General features: G+C 42.2%; 1 protein-coding gene across 2 annotated transcripts in view; it reads left to right on the top strand.

Annotated features, from left to right (window-relative positions):
• Nucleotides 1–18,666, top strand: part of ARHGAP20 (Rho GTPase activating protein 20) — a 90,820-nt gene extending 72,154 nt beyond the window's left edge. The window contains exons 11-16 of one of the 2 annotated variants that reach the window (XM_074957852.1): nucleotides 6,094–6,272; nucleotides 8,489–8,650; nucleotides 11,490–11,599; nucleotides 12,695–12,884; nucleotides 14,852–14,966; nucleotides 15,780–18,666. In XM_074957852.1, coding sequence (XP_074813953.1) covers nucleotides 6,094–6,272; nucleotides 8,489–8,650; nucleotides 11,490–11,599; nucleotides 12,695–12,884; nucleotides 14,852–14,966; nucleotides 15,780–17,527 — 2,504 coding nt within the window. In that variant the 3' untranslated portion in view covers nucleotides 17,528–18,666. The remainder of the gene's footprint in view (nucleotides 1–6,093; nucleotides 6,273–8,488; nucleotides 8,651–11,489; nucleotides 11,600–12,694; nucleotides 12,885–14,851; nucleotides 14,967–15,779) is intronic. The other variant, XM_074957844.1, reaches the window with a different exon arrangement.
• Nucleotides 18,667–24,621: the final 5,955 nt, after the last annotated feature.

Raw genomic sequence — 24,621 nt, 5'->3', positions numbered from 1 at the left:
CAGTCCTTGCCTACAGACAGCCCTGCAACCTGAAGCGAATACTCACCAGCAACCACATACCACACAACAGAACCACTAACCCAGGAACCTATCCTTGCAACAAAGCCCATTGCCAACTGTGCCCACATATCTATTCAGGGGACACCATCACAGGGCCTAATAACATCAGCCACACTATCAGAGGCTTGTTCACCTGCACATCTACCAATGTGATATATGCCATCATGTGCCAATAATGCCCCTTTGCCATGTACATTGGTCAAACTGGACAGTCTCTACATAAAAGAATAAATGCACACCAATCAGATTCAAGAATTATAACATTCATAAACCAGTCAGAGAACACTTCAATCTCTCTGGTCACACGATTACAGACATGAAAGTTGCGATATTACAACAGAAAAACTTCAAAACCAGACTCCAGCGAGAGACTGTTGAATTGGAATTCATTTGCAAATTGGATACAATTAACTTAGGCTTGAATAGAGACTGGGAGTGGCTAAGTCATTATGCAAGGTAACCTATTTCCCCTTGTTTTTTCCTACCCCTCCCTCCCCCCCCCCCCCCCAGACGTTCTTGTTAAACCCTGGATTTGTGCTGGAAATGGCCCACCTTGATTATCATACATATTGTAAGGAGAGTGATCACTTTAGATAAGCTATTACCAACAGGAGAGTGGGTTTGGGGGAGGGGGGGAATCTGGATTTGTGCTGGAAATGGCCCACCTTGATTATCATACACATTTTAAGGAGAGTGATCACTTTAGATAAGCTATTACCAGCAGGAGAGTGGGGTGGGGGGAGAGAAAACCTTTTGTAGTGGTAAACACCCATTTTTTCATGGTTTGTATGTATAAGAACATCTTCTGTATTTTCCACAGTATGCATCCGATGACGTGAGCTGTAGCTCACGAAAGCTTATGCTCAAATTGGTTAGTCTCTAAGGTGCCACAAGTACTCCTTTTCTTTTTGTCCTCCAAGTGGCTCCCAGAAGTGGACTACTCACATTCTTAAGGTTAAGCATGTACTTAAGTACATCTCTGCTTCCATTAATGGGGATAATAATACTCTTGTCTGTATAGGGCCCAACCCTGCATACTCTTGCACACACTGAGTGACCTCAGTGAGACAGACTACTCAGAGTGCCTAAAATTAAGCACACGAGTAAGATTTTGCAGGGCTGGGGCCTTAGCCTGTAGGCTCATTGGGGCAGGGACTCCCTTAATATGTTTTTTTTACTGCAGTTAGCATCCTGGGACCCTGATCTCAGTTGTCACTTCTTTGTGCTACTGTAGTATTAATAATCGTATAAAATCATATATATGTAGAATTTTTGCACGTGCCTCACCAATTATTTTTATTTCCTGGATATCATTTCTCAGAGTGTATGCCTAGAACACCATTTTTAATGTATCTAGAAATTAAATATACGAGGGTTTGGTATGTGTATGTATTGCACATTACACAGGAAATTTAACTGCATTTTATATATCGTAAAATAATTTCCTTTCTCCCCCTCAATGTTATGCAGCATCTATTACTTCATGGTGTATTTTAGGAATGAGGCAATTAGTAAACCAGTTGTGATTAGGTTTATAGGCCCAGCTTGGCAGCTGACATTGACTGGCAAGAGAAAATAGAAATGCAAATCAACTCTCTCAAATTCTGATGTAGATCCATTATCAATAGTGCTGTGTAAACTATTGGAGAAAGCAAGACTGCCACTGGATCTGAGGCTTGGGGCAGCCCATGGATGATGCACAAGCATTGTGCAAAGTGGCAGTAAAAGAGGCTATTTATTTATTTTTCCACTCTCCTCCTCAGATGATTGAGCAATACATCATTTTAAATTGCTTTATCTGTTTGCAAACCTGATTAACTTGTATACTGCAGGATCCACTCTCCTTTTCTCTTCTTGGCTCCACTCACAGATTAGTTTAGGAAATGGATAAGGAGAGCAGCACAGAGGCTAGTAGCTGACCTTAGGCTGATCTTGAAATCAGAGGGGCCAAAGGCTATGTGGTGGTGGTGGTTGTTACGTAACCGCTAGGCACAATTCTATCTACGTCCCAGAAGAGTTCACAACAAAGGGCGAGATTTGTCTGTGCTGTATGTAAGGTAACAGGTGGTCTGGTTCATAATGCTGCACCTCACTATTGTAGGATTAATCTCAATTTATTCTCTTTTCCATGAAATAGGATAAAATAGTTGACTTGGAAACTGAGTTTATACAGTGTCCCCTAAAACTTACAACTGAATTTGTAGCCAGTTAGGGATACAATTGGCTCTAAACATGGTGGTTGTCCACACACAACATGGTTAACATACAATTAGCAAGCACAGAAGCATAAGTGTTTCAATCATGTATCACTCTAGGTCACTGGCAGAGGTGAAATACTTTCACATTGCATAGATTATATCCCCTAATAGCGCCATTCTGTACAAGTTGGCCTCTCCGCATCCTCCTCCATCACTATGCATTAGGACATATTTGAGTCCACTGAGCCATGTGGTACTGGTGCCACAATCCCCCTACTGAGGCAGTATGGAAATCATTGCCTGGATTTTCCCATAATGCCCAGGTACACACAGAGGCAGCCTGGTAGGTGGTGACATGTGAACACAGTTAACAAACGATTGTAATGTGAAAAAAAGTTGCTGTGTGGACAGAATTCAACTCTGTGTGTTGTAACTGAGTCAGGTGGCTGTGCCACGACCTGGTTACGAAAGCATAGTCTACGTACAGCGTGGAAAGGACCTACACGTGTGTGTTCCTTCTTTAGGGGCCTTATAGCACGTCACATTGCTAGCTAAGTTGATTGCAACAACGATTAAAAATGCTTGTAAGCTCTTGTCTATCAAATGAATATCATAAACATATATTTGCTTAACATTTAACTTCAAATATTTGAACAGTGTGAACTGTTTGTCTGGCATCCAAATTGTTCTGTAATCATCTGGTAAAAAGGAGACCAGAGTACAGTAGATTGGTCACATCACAAAAATAGTCTCATAAACTGGGGAAGCATTCAGTAGTTAAAGATTTGGTCCAAAAAGACCCCAGATGGTTCAATAAGTTCCAGAGGTTTTTTTAGTATTCAGACTGTTTCTTAGTAGTTCATGAAATGGGGGAAATCCAGTCACCTTGTGTAGCACCATGTTTATTAGAACACTGCATGTGAATAGGACTCCCTGCCCCTAACGTAAAATGTGGACAACATGTCCTGAACATGTCAGTATCGCCAGATTCACTAACACCGAACTTATTTGCAACCAAGGTGCTATAATGTGTTCCCCATTTTGGTCCAGAAGAACCTAGTGGCACCAGATTGTTCTCAAAATGGCATCGTCCACATACAATGTGACCTCCACTGCAGCTCCATGGAGGATGCCATTTTAAAGAGCAAAACAGTGACCTCCGTGCAGTGTGACCTCTCGCACAGTGCGTGCATGGCCATGCTGGCAGGGACTGAACTTAAAATATCCGGACTGCACCACTGCCTAGAGGAGGAGACCCTAGGAGTACAAAGTTTGTGTTCCAAAGTATGAAAGTACTGCCTTCAGCACAATGAATACGCTGCCTGTCTTTCAGCCATGTCGGTGCTTCTCTCTGTATCTTAACTTAGCACATGTTTAAGCAAAGAAAGACCTTACATGTCCCTCCGTCCCCCAACTCTTTTCCTTGATATCTCCCATTTCCCTTTGAGCTGTAAATGAACTAATATTGCGGTAGCTTTACTGTCCTTAAAATCTCTTTGTGGCCACAGGATGTTTCTTCCTGATGCTCAGACATTGTCAATTTTTGACACAATGCTGGTGCTTCATTGTTTTAGGTAACTTATTGGTTTCTGTCCCAATGTTTTCAAGAACGTTGAATTGGTCCTCTTCAGATAGGAAGAAATCTTCCCCTGGCTTGACGTTGAGATTTAAATGCTAACAAGCCAGTGGCCAAGTGGAACAGCTGTTTCTCCAAGGCTTTGTTCTCTGGTGGTGGCTCTACAGGAATGTGTTTTTGACAGGGATATACCACCATCCGAAGTAGACCTCATAACACTGGGCTTAGGACTCCTGCTTAGTTTGACCAGTGAGTTATTGCCTTGTGGAGCTGGAGATAAAGAAAAGTTTGCATTGAGATTGTGGGAGCAGAGTAGCTGAGCCAAAGGAAAGGCTGAAATTTTGTTAGTTGCAACATTGTTCATTTACTTAAATACGTTTCTGAAATTTCATAAGTTTTTCACCAGAGTGGGGGTGACCTGTCTAAATTCCAGATTGGGTAATAATTCTGCTTACCTAAATTCCCCTTATAGTTTTACCTCTGTTCTACTTGCTGATCTAGATAATTAACAATAATAATAATTGTTGGAGTGCACTGTTAAACACATGCTGTTTCTCTCCCAAATGGTGGCTGCATTTCCTTGAAATGATCTTTTTTCATTTGCATAATTTTTTAAAATTCTTTGGCCTATTGGAATTGAAGGAAATAACAAGAAGCTAGTAATTGTTCCTAATTTTTAAGATAAATTCCCTTAAGTTTTAATATATTATTCCTTACTCTCCAAAATAGAAACTCTCCTTAATTGTTCCTTTCAATGGGCTCAATATATTTATTGCAAGAACAGAGCATAAGTATATACTCGCTATTGTAAGAACAGAACTCCCAGTGTAGTAAACCTTAGATATGCCTATATCTTGTTCAACCATAACAAAAATTGAGATTTTAGGCATTAGAGGTTAGTTCCTTTCTTCCAAAGCGTGACATGTGAAAGCACAATCTTAAACTTTGTCAGGCTTTTCTTTCATGAAGCTTTGGTTCGTTTTAAATTTATATCCTCATTTTTTTTTTATGGAAAGTATTTTTCATCAGCTTGTAGTGTTAAAACGTTCAAGTTTTGAGTTACTCTAACTTTCCTGTCAAATTGTAATGAAATGAATTCCCCCACTCCCAATGGGAACGTAATCTCCTACAATGGAATGATGTATAACAGAAGTCACTAGTGATGCTAAAAGCATGTGTGATAAAGTACATGATATAGAAGTCTATATTGTACTGAAATCCATGGTTATAGAAGTACCACACCTGGATTCTAGCAATGTAGAACCCTTCCGTGGGATGAAAGAGCCAACATGTGGAAAGGTTCATAGAGGTTTAAGGATCCTGTAAACCTGAATCAGATGACTTTGGAGACAAAAGAAAAGGGAAAGTGTGTGTCTGTTTTTCTAGCTCATATTTCCACCTTAAAATTGCCAACACAGCCCTCCAAAATACCCTTTGCTGTTAAGCCAGAATTTATATAGAATGACATAGATAAACATGAGGGAATCCCTTTTCTATTTAAGATTCCCTTGCTTTCCTTCTCTTTGCTGCAAAGAAGAGCTTCCATCAGTAGTGCAGTTTGGAGTTTTCACTGTTACCATACCTCATGAAAACCATCAAAATGAATGAAGAATAACCAAGCCCATTGGTGTGTTGGCATCGTGATGAAGTGCCAGCTGGAAGATATTGATTACAGAGCAGGCACTGGTTCTTGAGCATTGGTCAGCAAATGCTTGGAACAAGTACACAGATATGCTCACTCTGGGAAAAAGAGTTGGAAAAGCAACTGGGTTTTTCTACTGGCTTTTAATACTCCTTCCCCCATCAGCTTACTCACTGATGTTAGTTGTGCAGAGGCTGCTCCAGCCCATTGCCAGTGGGAACTGGAATGCCAAGATACAGCAGCCAGCACAAGAAGAATCTCTTCTTTAAAAAAGAGGCTCTGTGGTTTTTGTGTAGGTGGATGGGAACAATCAAGATGCATGTAAACTCAGCGGGCTGATTTTCTTAATTCTACATTTAGAGGTAAGAGTTCCGGCTGCAGCTTAGTAATGCAGTGCAGATCTGTGTGATCCTTTTTGAGTGCTTGGATGATAAGGCATGTTCTCTGTGTGTGCATGTACCGGGATGCACACTAATGGAATAGGCTGAGCCAGACCAAGGAATTAGTTGTGTTCATGAAACTTTTTGCATCTAAAACCATAGTAACTACTACAAAACAAATATTGGAAACAGAACTGAAATACATTTCTTCTAATAAACACCTTACTTTTTCCCCAGAACTAAGCCAAAAGCCATTTAAAAGGAAAAGATCGATCATAAACTGGGCCTTTTGGCGTGGTCCAGGCACTCAGCTGGACAATATACCACTGTCTCCAACGTCTCCTGTTCCAGGGAAACTCTTTGGTCTGTCGCTGCCAGCCATCTGTGAGAATGACAATCTGCCCAAACCTGTCTTGGTAAGTCACGGATTCTGGGCTGGCTATTAAATATTTGGGATTTCTTTGCATAGTAAACAAGAAGGTTGGGGTTTAGGTAGCGAGGACACTGAAATGATCCTCAGTAGAGAAACCAGGAGGAAACATTCTCTCCAGTTTTGAGACAGAACTTTGGCTGTCAACACAAATTGCAGCAAATGTTTGTAAAATGTGGTCAGACCTGGTTAATACAAATCAGTCTGCAAATTGTATGTAATCAGGCTGAAGCTTTTTAAAAACTAATCTATCTTTTCTGTATCGGCCTGGTTCTGTAACTCTTACTCATGCAAGTAGTCCCATTGAGTACTCCTCGGTAGGAGTATGTGCTACTCAACAGAAGTGTTGTGGAATCAGGCTCCTAAGTCTGAGGGCCAGATCTTCAGCTGATATAAATCAGGGGAGATCCTGTGAAGTCAGTGAAGCTACATCAGTTTACACCAGTGGAGGATCTGGCTCTTATGCTTGTCCTTGGTATGCTCTCCCCACATCACCCAGGGATGTTCATACCAGGACTCTTCAGTACATTCCAGAGCATTTTTTGTTTTCTAGCTGCAGTCTTTACGAATTTTGATAATTTTAGGGTATCCAATTTAACCCTCTAGAGATGAGTTGCAGTTTATCTTAGGAATCTATTCTAGAACTATTGGGTCCTTCAAGCCCAGTGCAGCCACTGATGTGTTCTGAGAATCTCTCTCAAACTTGAATCCTTTTGGAACTGTTGTTTGGGAAAAGTAAAGTTACTAGGTGCACGGACACCACTTAGTACAATTAGTAGTTTGAGTCTGAAAAACTTGTTTAAATCCCAAAAAGTAACATTCACGCAGCATCCTTGGAGAATGAAACATGGCATCTGGGATGCTGTATGGAGAAGGCAAATCTGAGGGTGTTAAAGCCCCACGCAGGTTGAGAGTCTCTGCATTAAAGCATTATAACCTGCATTCTAAATTCAAAGGGTTGTTTTAGTTTTTACCCTACAGAAAGCAAGTCAAACTATTAACTCGTCACCCTAAAACATTGACCAGTTTTGTTTGACCAAACCTTTGTTCTCAAGTTGAGAACTTGCCTTGCAGGATTGAGCTCTTTTTTAACAAATGAGCTTTAAATCTTTGCAAAGAAAAGAGAAATACTGCTGTGAGTATTGCTGGCGTGAATGGTGCCCCTCTAAAGGTATTTGCACGTAGATGGACAGTTGGCTCCCAACTTACAAAAGAGGAGGAATGTTAAAGCAGTAGACTATAAAAATAGTTTCCATTTGGCATATTTGCATTGCTGCACTTCAGGAAGACCTCCTCAGCAGCCCAGACTGCGAAATTAGCCAAAACCTACTTCTCAGCCATTACAGTTATTATAACTCAATTTAATGATATGTTCTCCACCAGCCACCATTCCCCTGCTGTTGGCTCAGAGATCCTTCCTTAAAACAAACAGTACTTGGCTGCTTTGTGACCTACTTATTTTCCTTGTTTTGAATAGTTTGGTTTTCAGACAAGTGTGTGTGTGTGTGTGTGTGTGTGTGTGTGTGTATAGATATAGATATAGATATATATCTATATATTATATATATCACTATTTTAAAAAATTCCTAAACAAAACACTCCATGGATTAAAGTACAGGTCACACAGAGTAAGGGTGGCAGAGTAAGGGCTGACTCTTAATTAGGATTTAGAAGTGCAGATTAATATGAAATGAGAAGCCTACTAGCTATGATAAAATTATGTTAGGCTGTTCAGGCTACAAATTGATCATCAGCTGAGTCAGAAACCTTAGCACATAGTTTGCAGCATTGCTGCAACAAACAGGTGAATGGACGTTTGACACCTCCCTGTGAAGCATCTGGCTGTAGCCAGTGTCAGACAGGATACTACACTAGATAGACTGTTGCTCTCTTCCTGTACAGCAGTATAAACTAGCTAATGTTTGCACAGTGCTTTGAAGAGGTAATGTGCTAGATAATATTATATTGGGTGAGGATATTTGCACAGCTTGTTTGAAGAACTCAGTGCCCCAGACCATAGCTTTAATGAGGGTTGGGTGGCAAAGCCCCTGGAGTAGAGAATATACCCTGATGTGTTTTTGACTTGTGAATCTTTGTAGGACATCCTTGCACAAGTGGAAAAGGATAAAACCACATCTTAATAGTTAACAGATAAAGAATCTGTATGTAAGGAAGGCTATCTGGCTTTTTGATTTTGCACAGGACATGCTTTCCTTCCTTTACAAAGAGGGGCCTTTTACCAGGGGTATTTTCAGACGCTCAGCAAATGCGAAATCCTGCCGAGAGCTTAAGGAGAAGCTTAATTTGGGAGCTGAAGTGCACCTAGCTTGTGAATCCATATTTGTGACAGCCTCCGTGTTTAAGGTATGCAAAGAGCTTTACTCCTCTCTCCCTGAGTGCGTGGGGTAGGAGAAGGGATATGACAACTAGTCAATTTGTTTTCTGCAATAGGAGTTTATTTAAAAAAAAAAAACAAAAAAAAACTTGCCTCCGATCTCATTTAGAACCTGATCCTCCAAGTCTTCTAGCTCTCCTTAAAGGCAGTGGGAGTTCTTTGCAGGGTTGGGCTCTTATTCTGTAAAGATGCTATAAACCTACAAGACTCTTGAGGGTATTGTGCTTCCCAAAATATTCAGGTTCATTTCTCTGTGGGTTATCTTTGCATAAGGACTAGTATGTTAGTAACGGTATTGTTTCATGCAGAGAACATCCATAATTCATAACTAGCCTATTTGGGAGGTTTGGGAGAGTTTAGTCTGATTGTGTATTTGTATATAAATCTCAAATATGGACTGGCATATTTGCCCTGTTTTTTTATGACCCTTCACATGTTTACGTACAACGGGAGCTTGTAATCTCCATTGCTATATGTTCAAGTAGTGTCTCTAGTAGGATTTTTTTAACAGAGAATGCTATTCCTCTTGCCGCCATTTCTGATGCCTGTGAGTTGTTGCCTCTCATCTTGTTGCAATGGTCCGCCCTCTAGTGGTTGGAGGCCTTAAAATGTGCTGCTGTTACTACCGGCAGTAAATGGAAATTCTCCATTAGCTCAAGAGATCTTGAACAATTCAAGCAATGAAGTTAGATCCTTGCCTTGGGGTTTGCATGGAATCAGATTCCTCCTCATGCTGTGCTGTTGCTGGTAATGTTCACTGGAAAAGAGAGACGTTTTTCTGCACAATTTGACACGAGTTTCTTTTTCTTCAGCTAGAACGTTTGAAATTTGTATTCTCAATATCAAAGACATTGAATGAATTTGACTCATGCTTGCACCTTTGCATGCCACTTTAGACCCTCAAAATACTGCCTAAATGGAGTCAAAATGGTACTGATCCTCTGCCCTGGCATACATTTCACCTCACTTTACCCATTTTTCACATCACAATAGGGTTTGTTTTGTTTGTGGGAAAGTGGCCTGTTTAAGGTTTAAAACAAACGTATGAAACAGGGCAAAATTTTGGGGGTGAAATGAGCCCACGTATTTTGTTTGTAGCAAAAGGGGGGAGAAAAAGCATTGTAGTACTTTTTTCCATTTCATTGCAAATATTTTGCACATCTAGTGCTCAATCCTGCAAAGTGCTGAGCAGCGTGGCCCTCACCCAGCAAAACACTTCAACATGCGCTTAACTTTAAGCATCTGAGTTATCCTATTGGCTCCAATGGGACTATTCGTGTGCCTCAAGTTAAGCAACTGCTGAAGTGCTTTGATGGATCAGGACCCTGTTTGTTACCGCAAATTTTAAGTGGAAATCATAATTTTCACTGCAGTCGTCCCAAAAATAGTTGTGGGAAAAGGGGGTGTACATGTCTGATGTCAAAGAAAAGCCTGGTTGTGTAATATGCATCGTAGACGTGGTTCAAAAGTTCATGTGGCAAAGTCAGAGAGATCGGCTGAGTAAGTGCTAGTTGTACATTTAAGCTGCGAGGAGAGCGAATTTTCCTGCCACTTGAAAACTTGACAGAGAACTGAATTAATGTACCATGCTCCGGGCGGACTAGTCCCCTGATTCACTTTGCTTTAATGTTCTTTGGGAGTGTCCATCTCAGACCTTGTATCTAAAGAGTTTCCCTAAGGTGTGGGTCAAACATCAGTGAAGACTATTTCCTGCCACTTGAATGAGGGAGCCATGCAATATGCAGCTACTCTGGTTCATTATTTATAGGAACATTGGAGACCAGGATTGAGCTTTGTGTCTGTAGTTCAGGGAAGTACAAGTCTTACTTTGAAGAGAATGTGCAGGCAGAACTAACTAACTTTAATTTTTATAATCAAAATCAATCTGTTCTTCAGCAGTACTGTGACAGTCACAAACTGAACACAAAATAATTAGTGCATAAGCGCATGGTAATATGGGCCCAATTCATCACCACTGAAGCCAATGGAATTTTTACCAATGATTTCAATGGCTCAGGATCAGGCCCTATAGGAAAATTATTGTAAAACGTATCGCTTGTCTACACTAGACATTTGTACCACTTTAACTGTACTGGTACAGTTAAGGTGGCACTGCCAACTTGTGACTACAGCTATATCGGTATAAAGGTGCTTTATACGAGTGTAGCTACTCCCATACAGGACGGGGAATAACTACCAGTATAAGTTGCCCTTATACTGGTATAACTACATCCACACTAGGACTTTTACCGGTATAACTACTTTGGTTAAAAATTACTACCCCCAAACCGGTGTCATTTTACCAGTAAATCGTCTAAGCATAGACCAGGTCTTGCTGTGACACGTGTAGGAAAGCAGCTGTGCTTTTGTAGTCTTCTCTTCATTCTTGGAGTGCAGCAAGGGTGTGCTCCTTGCTTAGCCAGATCCACGACAAGCACTGGGAACATTTTGCTGGGATAAATGGGGATTGAAGATAATCAGGTGATGAGCAAACTGCAGGCGTCTCCCAGTATCCAAATAACTGGCCCCTGAGCTAATTCTCTGGTGCAGTGAAAACAGATAAAACATCAGAAACGCATCCCGGTGGACAGAAACGGTTCAGGAGAGGGCATGAAAATATTCATCCTCAACATAATTCAAATTTTTCTTAATGTGAAGAGATTTACTGCTTGGCTCAGCGGCTCCGTGCACCCCGGCCCGTGCTGTCCCAGCAGCGCCGCGCGTTCTCTCCGCCCCGCGCCGCTTCTCTTTTTCCCCTCCCCCGCCCGGCGGGCTCACGCGGTTTTGTTGTTCCTCTCTTGGAATCAGGATTTTCTTCGGAACATCCCAGGCAGTATTTTTTCGTCCCAGCTCTGTGATAAGTGGGTCTCTGTGATGGACCAAGGGAACCATGAAGAGAAGATAAACAGCGTCCAAAGGTAGAGTTATTTATACTGTCTCTCTGCAGAGTCCACAGAAGCGGAACCCTGCAAATGGGATTTTTGACAGGCCCCAGTTAAGGAAAGCATTTAAATATGTGCTTTAGTTACCGCCCCCCCCCCCCAGTTCAGGAGAGCACATAAGCACGTGCTCAAGTCCCATTGACCTAAATGGGACTTAAGTCCGTGCGACAAGTTAAGCACAAGCTGAAGTGCTTTCCTGTATAGGGGCGCTTTCCTAAATCCTGTCCTCAATACCTGTGTGCCTGCTGTGGGAGTACATGCCGGTAAGCGGATTTCAATCATTTCCTTTCACCAAGACCACAGGAGGAGAGTGTTTATAAATATGCTCTCGAAGACCAGGACTTCTGCCTGCTGCCAAAATGGGCTGAGTTTGATTTGGGTGGTGCAGGAGCTTTGGCAAAAGGGGCACAGCAACAATTCAGTTCCGCTCCTCTTTATTTTATTTTATTCTTTTTGCATCCGTTTCAAACTTCAGTGGCTGTTCTGAAGCCAAGATTGAGTCCTAGTGAAATAATGGAGTCTGGCAATGGCAGAGGACCCGTTGCCGAGGACGTTAAAATTAGACTGGGCAAAGCACTAGTCCATTTGTCCCAGGGATGAGCATGCGGCATGCAGGCAGGAGGGTGGACTAGGCGACCTATTAAGTGGAGCCCTGCCAATTTACGTTAACAACTGGGTATCCAAAGCAAATGACTGAATTTTGAAACGGAGTAAACCAGTGAGTTGGCAACTAATTGAACAAAAAAACCAAATAAAGGTCACAAATTGTACACGTGCATTTATGTGACAGTGCAGTGTTAATTTTTTCTTAGACTAGTTCACAGTGTATCAGCCACTATTCTGAATTACACCATATTAGAGGAACGCACTGAAGTTTGAGTAATGAGAGATCACTGTGGTACCTGCTGGGTCTTTTCTGAGAAGCTTTTGAACTAGTAACCATTTCCCGCTCTAATCACGAGTCCACATTCGCTCCCTCCGATTTCTGTGGTTTCATCAGATGCTAACTCTCTAGTGAGTGTGGGGGGAAGTGCTTTCTTAAACTGCTTTTTATGGGGTTTTTTTTTCCAGGCTAATAGAGCAACTCCCCAGAGCCAATGTGGTTCTTTTACGTTACCTCTTTGGAGTACTACACAGTATAGAAAAGCAATCTGAAGATAACCAGATGACTGCATTTAATCTAGCTGTGTGCATCGCACCCAGCATGCTGTGGCCTCCTGCTCCCTCTAGCCCTGAAACAGAAAGCGAATTCACCAAAAAGGTGAGTGAAACCACAGTTTTGCTAAGGAATCTCTATGTTCAGAAAGGTGGTGGTGATTAGCACCAATACAGATCAGTGCTTGCCCTCTTCAGAGCCCTCTGCAAACATTAAATAATTCATCCCCACTCTGTCCCTGAAACAGAGGGAGTGAGATTATAAATATCCAGTGCATTTGTAACGATCACTTCCTCCTAGAGGTGCTGTTTAATTAAGCTGGTCTTAGAACAGTTTTCTCTGTATAATCGTAGGAATGGAGGGTGAAAAGTGACCTTGAAAAATTATCATGTCCAGCCCTCTGTGCTGAAGCAGGACCAAATAAACCTGTAAGGAGGTCAGGGTGGAAAAGATGCAGAGGAAGGAGCCAGCAGTCAGTCAGTTGGCTTGGGGCTTCGGGGAGCATTGGCCCAAAGGAGAAGATTGTAAATGGCAGTAGGGAAGGAGCCAAGTGGGATCCAAGCACAATCAATCTATCCAATTACCTCCTTGGCAAGATGGTGTTGCTGAAGAGGGTGGGATCTGGCACCATTTGGAAGCTGTTCATAAAGGCAACAATATGGATGAGCCGAATAAGAAGGATGCAAAAGCAGAAACTTTTAAATACTAGTTTGAAAATCCATCCATTGTAGGTTCATTTCCAGCTTTGGGGGAAGAAGGGTGTAGATGCAGAGGCCCTGTTATGGCAAAATTGGAGGCAGTTGCCTAAAGGTCAAAGAAATTGCATCTGCTGGAAGCCCGTTTATCCTTAGGAAACTAACCTAGTTCTAGAAGTGTGTGTTGCTGGGGGACTGGCTATTTTCATAGGGCTTGGATGTGGTGATCTGCTAGGGGTTACTGTGCCATAAAGGTGGGGGAGTTCCTGGCTACTGGGAGGTAAGGGCAGGTCAGGATGCGTGGATGGAGCAAGTACCACTCCATTCCCCTCCACACGTGCCCTGTCCTTCCAATGTGATCACCTACCATCATCTGCCAGTTTCCTACCCTTCCTCTGGTCTGTGCTCCAGCCTGGGAGAAGCTGCTGACCTTGGAAGGCCATGCTATGGGTGGGAAGAACTGGTGCAGAAATGACTGCATGCCAGAGCCAGCGGGTGAGAGGAGGTAGACAGGGAGCATGAGGCCTGCAGGGATGGTGTGGGAAGTGATCTGGTGCTTAGTGAAGGGGGCTAGAGTTAGCAGAGGCTCAGTCTGTGCAGAGGGAGAGCAGGAACTATGGTGAGGGAGGCTACAATGGTAGTGAGAGGGGAAAACACCGGGGGCAGTGCTAGAGTGCTCGTCTTCTGTCTCTTATAGTGCAGAGCCCTTTATTACTCTTAGTGTTAATATGAGCACAGGGAGAGCAAGGACTGGTTTCATAATGAGAGGTACCTACATAGGGCCATTCAGATATTCCAGGGAGTCTTGAATGATCTTATAGATTTGGCTGTTCCTTTATCAATCTCCTAACAGTTGTGTTGAGACCAATGGCTGGAAGTTGAAGGGAGACAAATTCAGACTGGAAATAAAGTGGACATTTTTAACAGTGAGGGTAATCAACCATTGGAACAACTTACCAAGGGCTGGTGGATTCTACATCACTGGCACTTTTTACATCACAGTTGGATGTTTTTCTAAAAGGTGTGCTTTAGCTCAGACAGGGAGTATTTGGGGGAAGTTCTATGGCCTGTGTTACACAGGAGGTCAGACTAGATGATCACAGTGGTCCGTCTGGCCTGAGAAACTCTGAAACATGTCCAGAGGAGAAACCCATCTAGACCTGCTTTGGAACAAATCACTACCTGCAAAATTTAGCACGTGCTGGGTAAATCCAAGGCTGGAGCACCATATAGAGTATCGGCAGAGAGCCTGTAACATGATATTTGGGAGCAACCTTTTCATTCAAAGGAAAAGCACATAGGATTGGTTTTGTTACTCCTCTCAGCTCAATAGTTCAAGATCTGTATAGAGATCTCATTGCCATTGCTTTGTTGCAGGTTTCTATTCTGGTACAGTTTCTAATTGAAAATTGCTGCAGGATTTTTGGAGAGGAAATTTCCACCCTCTTTGGGGACATACTGATACGATGTGACAACAGAGAGGATGGCTCAGGTAACATATGTTTCATTCATATTAGCTAAACCCAGCCAGTCAGAAGATTCCGTACATTCTTAGGAAGGCTGTTATTTTCCATTCATATAATGTGTCCATCCAAAATATTCAGATGTACACAAATGTGTACACAAACATGCACTCTCCCTTCGTCAGTGATGGTGATAGTTATGTGATTTTTATCATGCACCTTATACTATCTCAGTCGCTCTTTTCACTCCGTTTGGCATGATGTACATAACTCACTTTGCCACTCCTGAGTAATATGGTTGTCCCAAACTTCTCATGTAGTCTCTCTAGTGTAATGTGGCTAAATTCTCCCTTGGTTACACCACTTAAAATCTATGGGCTTGTGTCTAGTTGCTATGCCGTAACTGAAACTAGAATCTCTCTTAATATATTGGATATAAACTGTTTACGTTCTGGAGCACAATAAAATTACACCCTGGTTTCTTCACATATCAGAGCAATTGAATTGAATGTTCATAACATTACTGATTTAATAGCCTGTAATTGATGTATTATCCATAGGTTGATTACTAGGGAGTATCCATAAATCCATCCCTATTCAGCACGGCACTTAAGCATGTATTTAAGTCCCAATGCTGCACTGGGGAATAATAACATTAATTTCTATTCCATCTTAAAATGATCATTTTGGAAGAATTCTAAACTTCTCCCATTTGGCCATGTGTCAGTTTTTGGGACTTTCCAAGGACAAACAATTACCTAAGGGAAAGAATACTTTTGAAACAAAATGTAACTCTGTCGTTTGATCATGGACATGCTAATGCTGCTTTCATCCTCTTGCAGATTTCTCTTCCTTTCATCTGAATGATTCTTCTTATGACAGTTTGGAAAATGAGCTGAATGATGATGTTGACTCTTCATTTAGTGACTTGATCAAAAAACGAGGTCAAGATAACAGGAGCCGGGACTCAGTTTTGACTCTGAGTGATTGTGACTTGGACCAGCCTGAGGTGGAAGAAATTAAAATTCAACTGCCACCCAAATCAAAACCAGTGCGAATTTCTACTGGATCACACCATGAATCTGCATTACAGGATCACTCTGAGAATGAGTCTCTCTGCTCCAGTACCTCTGGCTGCTCATCAGTAATGGTCCCAGATGCTCCCAAAAGCTTGAGAAGACAGAGACGCTGCTCAGAGCCAACGATTGGCCTTCTTGCCTCTAAGTTCAGCCACCTCAGTGGGGTTCATGAGAATGCCGTACGTAAAGCCAGCTGTGATGCAGTGCTGTCGCACATAGATGAAGACTGTCTCAAGCAGCTTCGTTCATTACAGGTGGAAGGGCAAAAGCTTATTAATCAGAGTTTGGTTATGGGTATCGATGTAGGTCAGAGTGGCACCGTGGGCCAAAATGGTGAAAAGAAAGACTTGTCCAATTGCCTCCTGCCCCCACCCCTGCTGAGATTAAATATTTGCTCAAGAACTAGCTGTTCTAGTTTATCATCTCCCGGAACGTCCCCATCTGGGTCCTCAATGAGTTCCTTGGACAGTGCTTTCTCTCAGTTTTCAGACAATTCAGTATTTACTCCAACTGAGACCTCCTCTCCTTTGGATTGTGCTTTTCAGCCTCAAAAGAAACATGGAGAGCTTTCTCCTGAATTTAACCCTTTCTCTGGAGTACACCTGGGTGCTGGCCTCAGTTCTTTTCCTAACCAAGCCAGCAGCAGCAGCTCCGTTTGTGTTAGAAAAGAGAGCCAAAAAAGCCCTGTAACTCTTCATCCCAGCACATGGCTAAAGAACGGAGCCTCCACGATGAAAAATTGGACTCTCCGAAAAAAGGAAAGAGTGTCCAAGCAAGAGGAGAAAAAGAAGAGTGTTGTTAAAATAACTTTGGAACCACAAACGGATTCTTCAGATGCATCAGAAGATAACTTATGTCAAGAACAACGACAAGTTTTAAAAACACTTATGTCAACAGGAGGAATTAATAGTGCGGAAACAGTGCAGGAGGGCAACTTTTCTTCTTCCCGGGGGGGTGGGCAGCTATGCAGCTCTCCACTTTGTTCAGGGGAAGCCAAAGACAAGAGACTAAAGGCGTTGGGGCTTTTGGCTGAGCAAAGCAAGGAGGAGGAAGAGGAGGAGGCAAACTCTCTATTTGTTCAATCACATAAAAGACAGCTGTCCAACACTTTCACTCAGTGCACAAATCCAAGGGCTGAGCATGCTCCTGAGCCAGAGGATGTCAGTGCTGGACGTGAACTTTTCATCAAGGACAGCTTAAGTAAGACTGTGATTTCCACAGACTTAGGAGGCCAGCAAGTGACAAACTCCAAGAACAACAAATCTTTGCCAAGCACTGAATCAAAAAATATTGATGATGAGTCTAAAAGGGGCTTCTCTCGGTCTCCAAAAACCACAAAGGCAGTTGATGACTGTTTGTTTAAACCTGATTTTAATAAATGTCTTCAAAAATCAGAGGAAGGGACGAAGACCATGGTCCAAAATAAAAAGGAACGGCCAAACAAGCATTGCAGCGATCCCCAGTTTGAAGAGCTTGACCAAAGGTTTTTTGCCGAGGAATCTTACGTTTAAAATCACCACCTTTGGGACTAATGTCGGATCTGCTTAGGGTTTGATATCCCAAGAGACGAATTTTCACTGTGGGGGGGCTACAGAACTCATCCTGTCATTATGGGAATTATCAAATTAACTTCCCCACATACTAATATTGTGATTAACTATCTTCCTAGAATCTGGGAAGGTCCCAGGAAATTAAGAGAAGCACTCAGATCCAAGACACTAGCGAGTGCAGTAGTGTGTTTGATATAGAGTCCTCCTCTTGACCACTCATGTTAAGCCTTGTAGATGTAAGTCGGTGTCCTTTGTGGTTTTGATGCAGTATACATGGTCAACATAGATTCCATAACTGTGGTATTCTACTACTGGTTTGAAACTATGATGGTTTTTACTTTCATTGCCCTCCAAGGAAGAAGTGTTGTGCTTTGTCTGTTAACAAGGTAACTGTTCAGTAGTTCCAGTCCCCTCCATCTTGCAGCAAAAGAAGAAAAACAATGTAAGCTTGAAAAAGAAATGACATTAAATGCTGAAGCTTGTAACTAACAACTCCCAACTCTGTGTGTGTCGTTTATTGTGCTCCATTGGGTGTTCTTTTTATGTTTAAGTTGTGAATAGTTTATTAATATTGCTGTAAAATGGCATGTATCATTGCAAGCAGAACACATGTAATTTTATTATGCGCCATCTAAATCATCTTATAATATATTAAAAGTAATGCATTACCTAAAATGCTTTGAGTTTGTATAATATATCTTGATAAATTTTGCTATTATATATGGTCTGAAATAAATGTGTATTTTTGTACTTGCAGAAACTGCTGCTAACTTTACAAATTCCGTTTCTGTTGTTACGGCACTGGTATTGGTGTATGCATTCAATGCTGTACATTAAATAAAATCCATTCTGTCATAAAGTCAACCAAAACAATTTTCCAAATAACCCTTCAGTTCTTTGGCTTTAAAGTCACATTTATTTACCAGTGGATTGTGATGTTAATGATGATGCTTAAAAACCTACTTTGTTTTCCTGTTTTTTTTAATCTCTAGATTTTTACATTTGCTTCTGTAGTAAATGCTTTTGTTTTGTTTACTAGAAAGAGATGGTATATTTCAGTTTTGGCAAAGAGAACAAGCTGCAATGTGAATACAATGCAATGGAACTTCGGAGGTCAGTGCTACGGGTTCTTTCTTGCCTAGTGATATCAATGGGAATTTTGCATGGGAAAGGATTGCAGGATTTAGCCATTACTTTCTGTACAGCACCATGCATATAAAGTGTATCTCAAACATATTGCAGAACTCAACAACCTGATAATATAGTTAAAGAATAATTCCTCTTCCCCTTCTGCTATTCCCTAAGAGGCATATTCAAGAGGCATCCGATGAAGTGAGCTGTAGCTTATGCTTATGCTCAAATAAATTCGTTAGTCTCTAAGGTGCCACAAGTCCTCCTTTTCTTTTTGTGAATACAGAGTAACACGGCTGCTACTCTGCAACCTGTCATATTCAAGGGAGAATCGGGCGTTTTCAGCTGAGCTCTAAAATGAGATGAAGAGTCAAGGATAGGGAGAAGCAAAAGGGCCTTTTCAGATAACGTTGTTTGCAGTGTTGTAGCCAAATTGGTCCCAGGCTATTTCAGATAATGGACGTTTGGCTGGGTAATGGATCCTGTATGAATATTGGCCCAATTTTACAGAAGGCTAGAGGGAAGGCCAGTGCTTCTGGAATAGTATTGATTCAGTTAGTAACATTCCCTGTTTAAAAATGGCTTTCGCCCACTTCAGATAGTATTGATCAGTATAATAATTTCAACACTGTGTTGTATTCGGTCACACTGGGGCAAGATTCCAAAAGCACCAATGGGACTTAGGCGCCTAAGACTCTGAGGTGTTTTTGAAAATGTTACCCACTGTCTAATGCTACAAGCAGCTGCAAAGAGCAGTCTGTGGAAGCTCTGCATCATTTCACCAGGCAGAGCAAGCAATCTGTCTGCATATCTGTCAGCTGGAACGACTAAATATGTTTAGGAATGTCTCTTGTATTGAAAATATCTATTCCAAGGCTTACCATTTTGAGACCTGATCTTGCAAATAGTTTATACCCACGATTGTAGCTACATCTACGGAGACCCACTGAAGACACCAAGACTTCAGGCAAGTAAAACTATACTTGCAGATATAACTGTTTGTGGGATCAGGCTCGTAACCACCATCTGTTCTCCCTCATAGTCTCATATATAGCTACAGTTACTTGATTAGAAGTGTAATACACAAAATCTGACCTTAAAACCTTCTCGTTCACAAGGATAAATTCATGTGTGTGTGTTCTGGGTCCTCGTATTTAACAGCACTACAACTCATCTCCCTTTTTAAAAGAAAAGAGAAAGCCCTGATGCTAGTTTTAAATGACAGAAGGAGCCACTCTGCATTCCTTTTAAAACTGGTCAAAATTGCATTGCCAGGCAATTTTCAATCAAGTAGCAAACATTGGTTCATTGCACCAATAATAAGTGTTAATAAAAACAGTCTTTGCAACATAAGCATTTTGTGACACCATGACACCAGTCATATCTTACCACAGTGATTTTTCCCTCCTAGTCTAAAGTAAAAGTACATTCAGTGCTGCCTGGATGTGAAACAGATCGAGAGTTTGCTCTTGAGCTATGTGTCCCGCATAGTGCTTTCAATATTACGAATACAGTGAACAAGCTGGATGTTGGATCAGTACAGTTTAAAATGTAGAGTGGACTGTAAAAGTCATATACTCTGACACTGCCACCTCCAACATAACCACTGAGAAACTAGATTGGATCCACAAGCTGGACAGCTTTAGGATAAAGAGGGAGTGCATAGTGGGATAAGCTCTGCCTCCCTCTGAGTGCTCCGCTGACCATTGGCCAGCTAGAGAGATGTGAGCTGATTGTTTCTTGCTTCCCACAATCATTTCTTTAAATCCTGGCCTGGGTTTTATCAGCCTCTTGTCCCATTTTAAGTTGAACCCAGCCTCCATCCTCAGGGTTATATGGTACAGGGTGCAGTGGGTCTGACTGATCACCAGTGTAAGAGGCTAGGAAGGATTTTTTTCTCAGGGGCCAATTGGGCTGTGGCCTAGTGGGTTTTTTTGCCTTCCTCAAACCCTCATGGAGACACCGCGAGGTGAAAGGGTGTCAGAGTTGAATGTGCGGAATCATGTGAATGTTAGTTCATCACAACTTATGTCCAGTGCAGATTAAAAAGCCAAACAGCCAGTGACCAGGCAGTAAGAAACATGGGATTTTGTTGGTGGACGCCAGATCTATGGAAAAAGGAAGACTGAAGTCCTTGCGGACAGGGATCCTTTCCTAGTACCTTCTGCCCCCTTTGCAGGGGGACATTGAGAGGATTCAGCAGAACAAGCTGAATCCTTGGAGTAGGCAGTGAAGAGTCCATGGTTGATGCCCTGAGTTATGGCTCTGTGGCAGGTGCCTTGTAATCATGCATTAGATTCCCCTAAATGTGTAGCATGGGGAGATGGGGCAGACAGTGCCTCTCTCCCATATTAAATTCTAATAAAGTTATAGCCTGCCATTTAAAATCTATCCCTTTGTCTGTCCTCACTCACAGACATTGTCCTGATCAGTTGCAAAGGCCCTGATTTAGAGAAGCACTTACACAAATGCTTAAGTCCATCCCTGTTCTGGAATGCACTTAAGCATGTGCTTTCCTGAGTTGGTGCTAAAAATAATAATGCTTAGGACTTTATATAGCACTTTACATCTTCAAAGTGCTGTTCGAGCAATAACTAACCCCTGAGAGGTGAGCAACTAATTATCCCCATGCAGAGCTTACAGGAGAGCTCTGCTTTTAAAAGTGGCTCCAAAAATGGCATTGTGGGGTTTCATGTTTGTGGCTCACTGATTCTATATCAGATTTGCTCAGTGTACAATTACAAAAAAAAATTTCTAACTCAGCTCTGCAAACTCAACATGGGATCTGAGAATCAAGCTGGGTTCTTCCCTTTTTACACATCATCACAAGGGTCTGTATGGCAAGTTGTACCATCTGTTCTCCTGGGCCAGTCCAGCTGCCCCAATCCCAGGCTGAGTCTGCAGGGTGGGCTGTAGTTAACAACAACAACAACAACAAAAAACCACCGTAGTTCTACTTGTAAAAAAAAGACAGTCTTGTCTGGAGGTCACTGATGCACAACACGGAATTCCATTATGCCATTTTTACAGTCACATCGAAGAGCACGTTCAGGGCCCACATGTGAGTGACCCTTGTGCGTAAAGAAGGTACAAAAAAAGTTGTAGCTTCACAAATGTCTCCCGTAATTGCAGTCTCCAGCATGGAGAGCTTGCTTGCTTCTGTTTGCCCCCTGAGACGTAAACTGAAAAGTGGGTGGAGTCGTAATGGGTAGAGCAGATTGTGCACCTGATGGGGGTAGCAGGAAGCACAAAGCATCAAGAGAAACTATACCTGCTTGAGGCACATTCCCTTTGATGCTCTTCCGAGAGGAGTCCCTTCTATACAGGGCTCTGGCATAAATACGACACACTCTGCCCTGGGTAAGTGACTGGTTCCAAGGGTCAGGCTAATTCTCCTAGATGTGCTGTCTTTGCAGGGGGAAAAAATCAGGTAACATAAGACAACAGCTGACTATACTTAGGTCAACTGAGTGCATCAAGCAATGACTTAGATCAACTGCGTGAACCACGCAATGGACTCAACGTTTATATTACAAAACTATCAAATTTGTTTTTGTGACATTTAATGTATGGAAACAAATTGCAACGTGAAGATTTTTGGCCTACCTCTATCATATGCATGAGCTAGAGCGGAGTTGCTCATGGACTTCAAGCCCATTGCAGTCCGATTACATTTGCTCAGGATTCCTTTTCTATAAACAGCCTTTTACTGAATGAGTTATGTGGTGCTAGGGAGCAAAGTGAATGATACTGTATCTGAGAGTGTCAGATGCAACCCTAGAGAACTTTATAGAATAGTCATAGTATTTACTTCTGTGCTACAACATGGTTGGAGGCTAATAGTGTACAAGAGCTCCCTACCCCACTACAAGTCAAGGGAAAATCCAGGTTATCTGCCAACTTACTTTCGCCTCCATTCTTTACAGAACTAATATGGCTACAAGTAGCATCTCATCTTAGGCTAGGTATAAACTTAAAAAACCACAACCCTGACCAACCGAGCTATACTGACTAAATTCCCAGCATGTCCACAGCTGTGGTGGTGGAAGAGGGCTTCTGTGGACATAGCTAATGTCCTCTGGGGCAGATGCTGTTCCTACACAAACAGAAGAACTCCGCCTGTCTGTGTAGGCTGCATCCACACTAGGGGCTATGCTGCCATAGCTGGACAGCTATAGGATCCGTAGCGTAGTCATGCCATAGTGAGGAATCCTTACTCTTTTTGGCTAACAATAAAAAGGAAAAGAACTTTTAAAGTATGTAAGATGGGAAGGGACATAAAGATCTGAGGGCACGAAGAAAAATAGACATGGGGGAAACATAAAAAGAGAGAAGAGAAGACAGCTCATGCTGGAGAAACTCCTAAGAACATTTTCCAGGCGGGAAGAACTATTTTCCAGGCCTATGAGGTGAGAGAGGAGTATATTTCCTAACATTCATGACTTCTAAAACCTGTTTTACACTTGGGTACTTGAAAGCTACAGCATCTTCTTTTGCCAGAAGCTGGGAATGGGTGATAGGGCTTGGATCACTCAATGATTACCTGTTCTGTTCATTCCCTCTGGGGCACCTGGCACTGGCCACTGTCGGAAGACAGGATACTGGGCTAGATGGGCCATTGGTCTGACCCAGTATGACCATTCTTATGTTCTTATGACTTTACTTTTCTTCACTGAACTGCTCAGCTGTCCAGTGAAAAGATTTATCCTTACATTTCCCAATGGTTGTATGCAGGTACTTAGCCTCACAACTCCTGTGGAATCTCCTGGGAGTTGAGTGGCTAAAATCTACAGAACACCTTGAAACTGTAGGTGACAGCAGATGCCATCACTCATTTCTTTATCATTTGTATAACAGTAGTGTGACGGGTTTGGTCACAGAGACCCCCTTGCGACTGTCACCTGATGTGCTGAGATTATCTCTGAGCCCGTTTTCCCTGTCAGCTTGGGACTCCAGAACCCTGCCTTGTTGAGCCAGACACACTACTCCGCTGCAACACAGACCCAGGGTCTGAACCACGACTCCAAAGCTGCAGACTTTAACCAAAACTGCTCAGCAGGTTTCCTATCTCCAGCACCCAGACACCCAGCTCCCAATAGGATCCAAATCCCAAATAAATCAGTTTTACTCTGTATAAAGCTTGTACAGGGTAAACTCATAAATTGTCTGCCCTCTATAACACTGAGAGAGATGCACAGCTGTTTGCTCTCCCAGGTATTAATCACTTACTCTGGGTTTAATAATATACAAAAGTGGTTTTATTAAGAATAAATAGTAGGATTTAAGTGGTTTCAAGTAATAACAGATAGAACAAAGTAAGTTACCAAGTAAAATAAAACAAAACATGTATGTCTAAGCCTCCTACATTAAGAAACTGAATACAGGTAAATCTCACCCTCAGAGATGTTCCAATAAGCTTCTTTCGCAGACTAGACTCCTTCCTAATCTGGGCCCAATCCTTTCCCCTGGTACAGCCCTCGTCAGTTCCGGCTCAGGTGGTAACTCAGGGATTTCTCATGACTGGCGGCCCCCTTTGTTCTGTTCCACCCCCTTTTATATCTTTGGCACAAGGCAGGAATCCTTTGTCTCTCTGGGTTCCCACCTCTCCTTCTAAATGGAAAAGTACCAGGTTAAAGATGGATTCCAGTTCAGGTGTTATGTTCAGATGTCCTGTGAGACTTCATTACTCAGTGGCTGGTACCCATGTATACAGGAAGGTTTACAAGTAAACAGAGCCCTTTACAACCAGTTGTGCTAGTTAATGGAAGCCATCAAGATTCCAAGCCACCATTAATGGCCCACACTTTCCATAATTACAATAGGACATCAGAGTAATACTTCATATTTCTAGTTTTAGATACAAGAATGGTACATTCATACAAATAGGATGAACACACTCCACACTTCTAAGTCCAGGGAGGTGG

This window comes from Natator depressus, chromosome 1 (genome assembly GCF_965152275.1).
Source record: "Natator depressus isolate rNatDep1 chromosome 1, rNatDep2.hap1, whole genome shotgun sequence".
NCBI lineage: Eukaryota > Metazoa > Chordata > Testudines > Cheloniidae > Natator > Natator depressus.
Note: the sequence above shows the minus strand (reverse complement) of the source record. Positions and strands in the feature narration are given on the sequence as shown.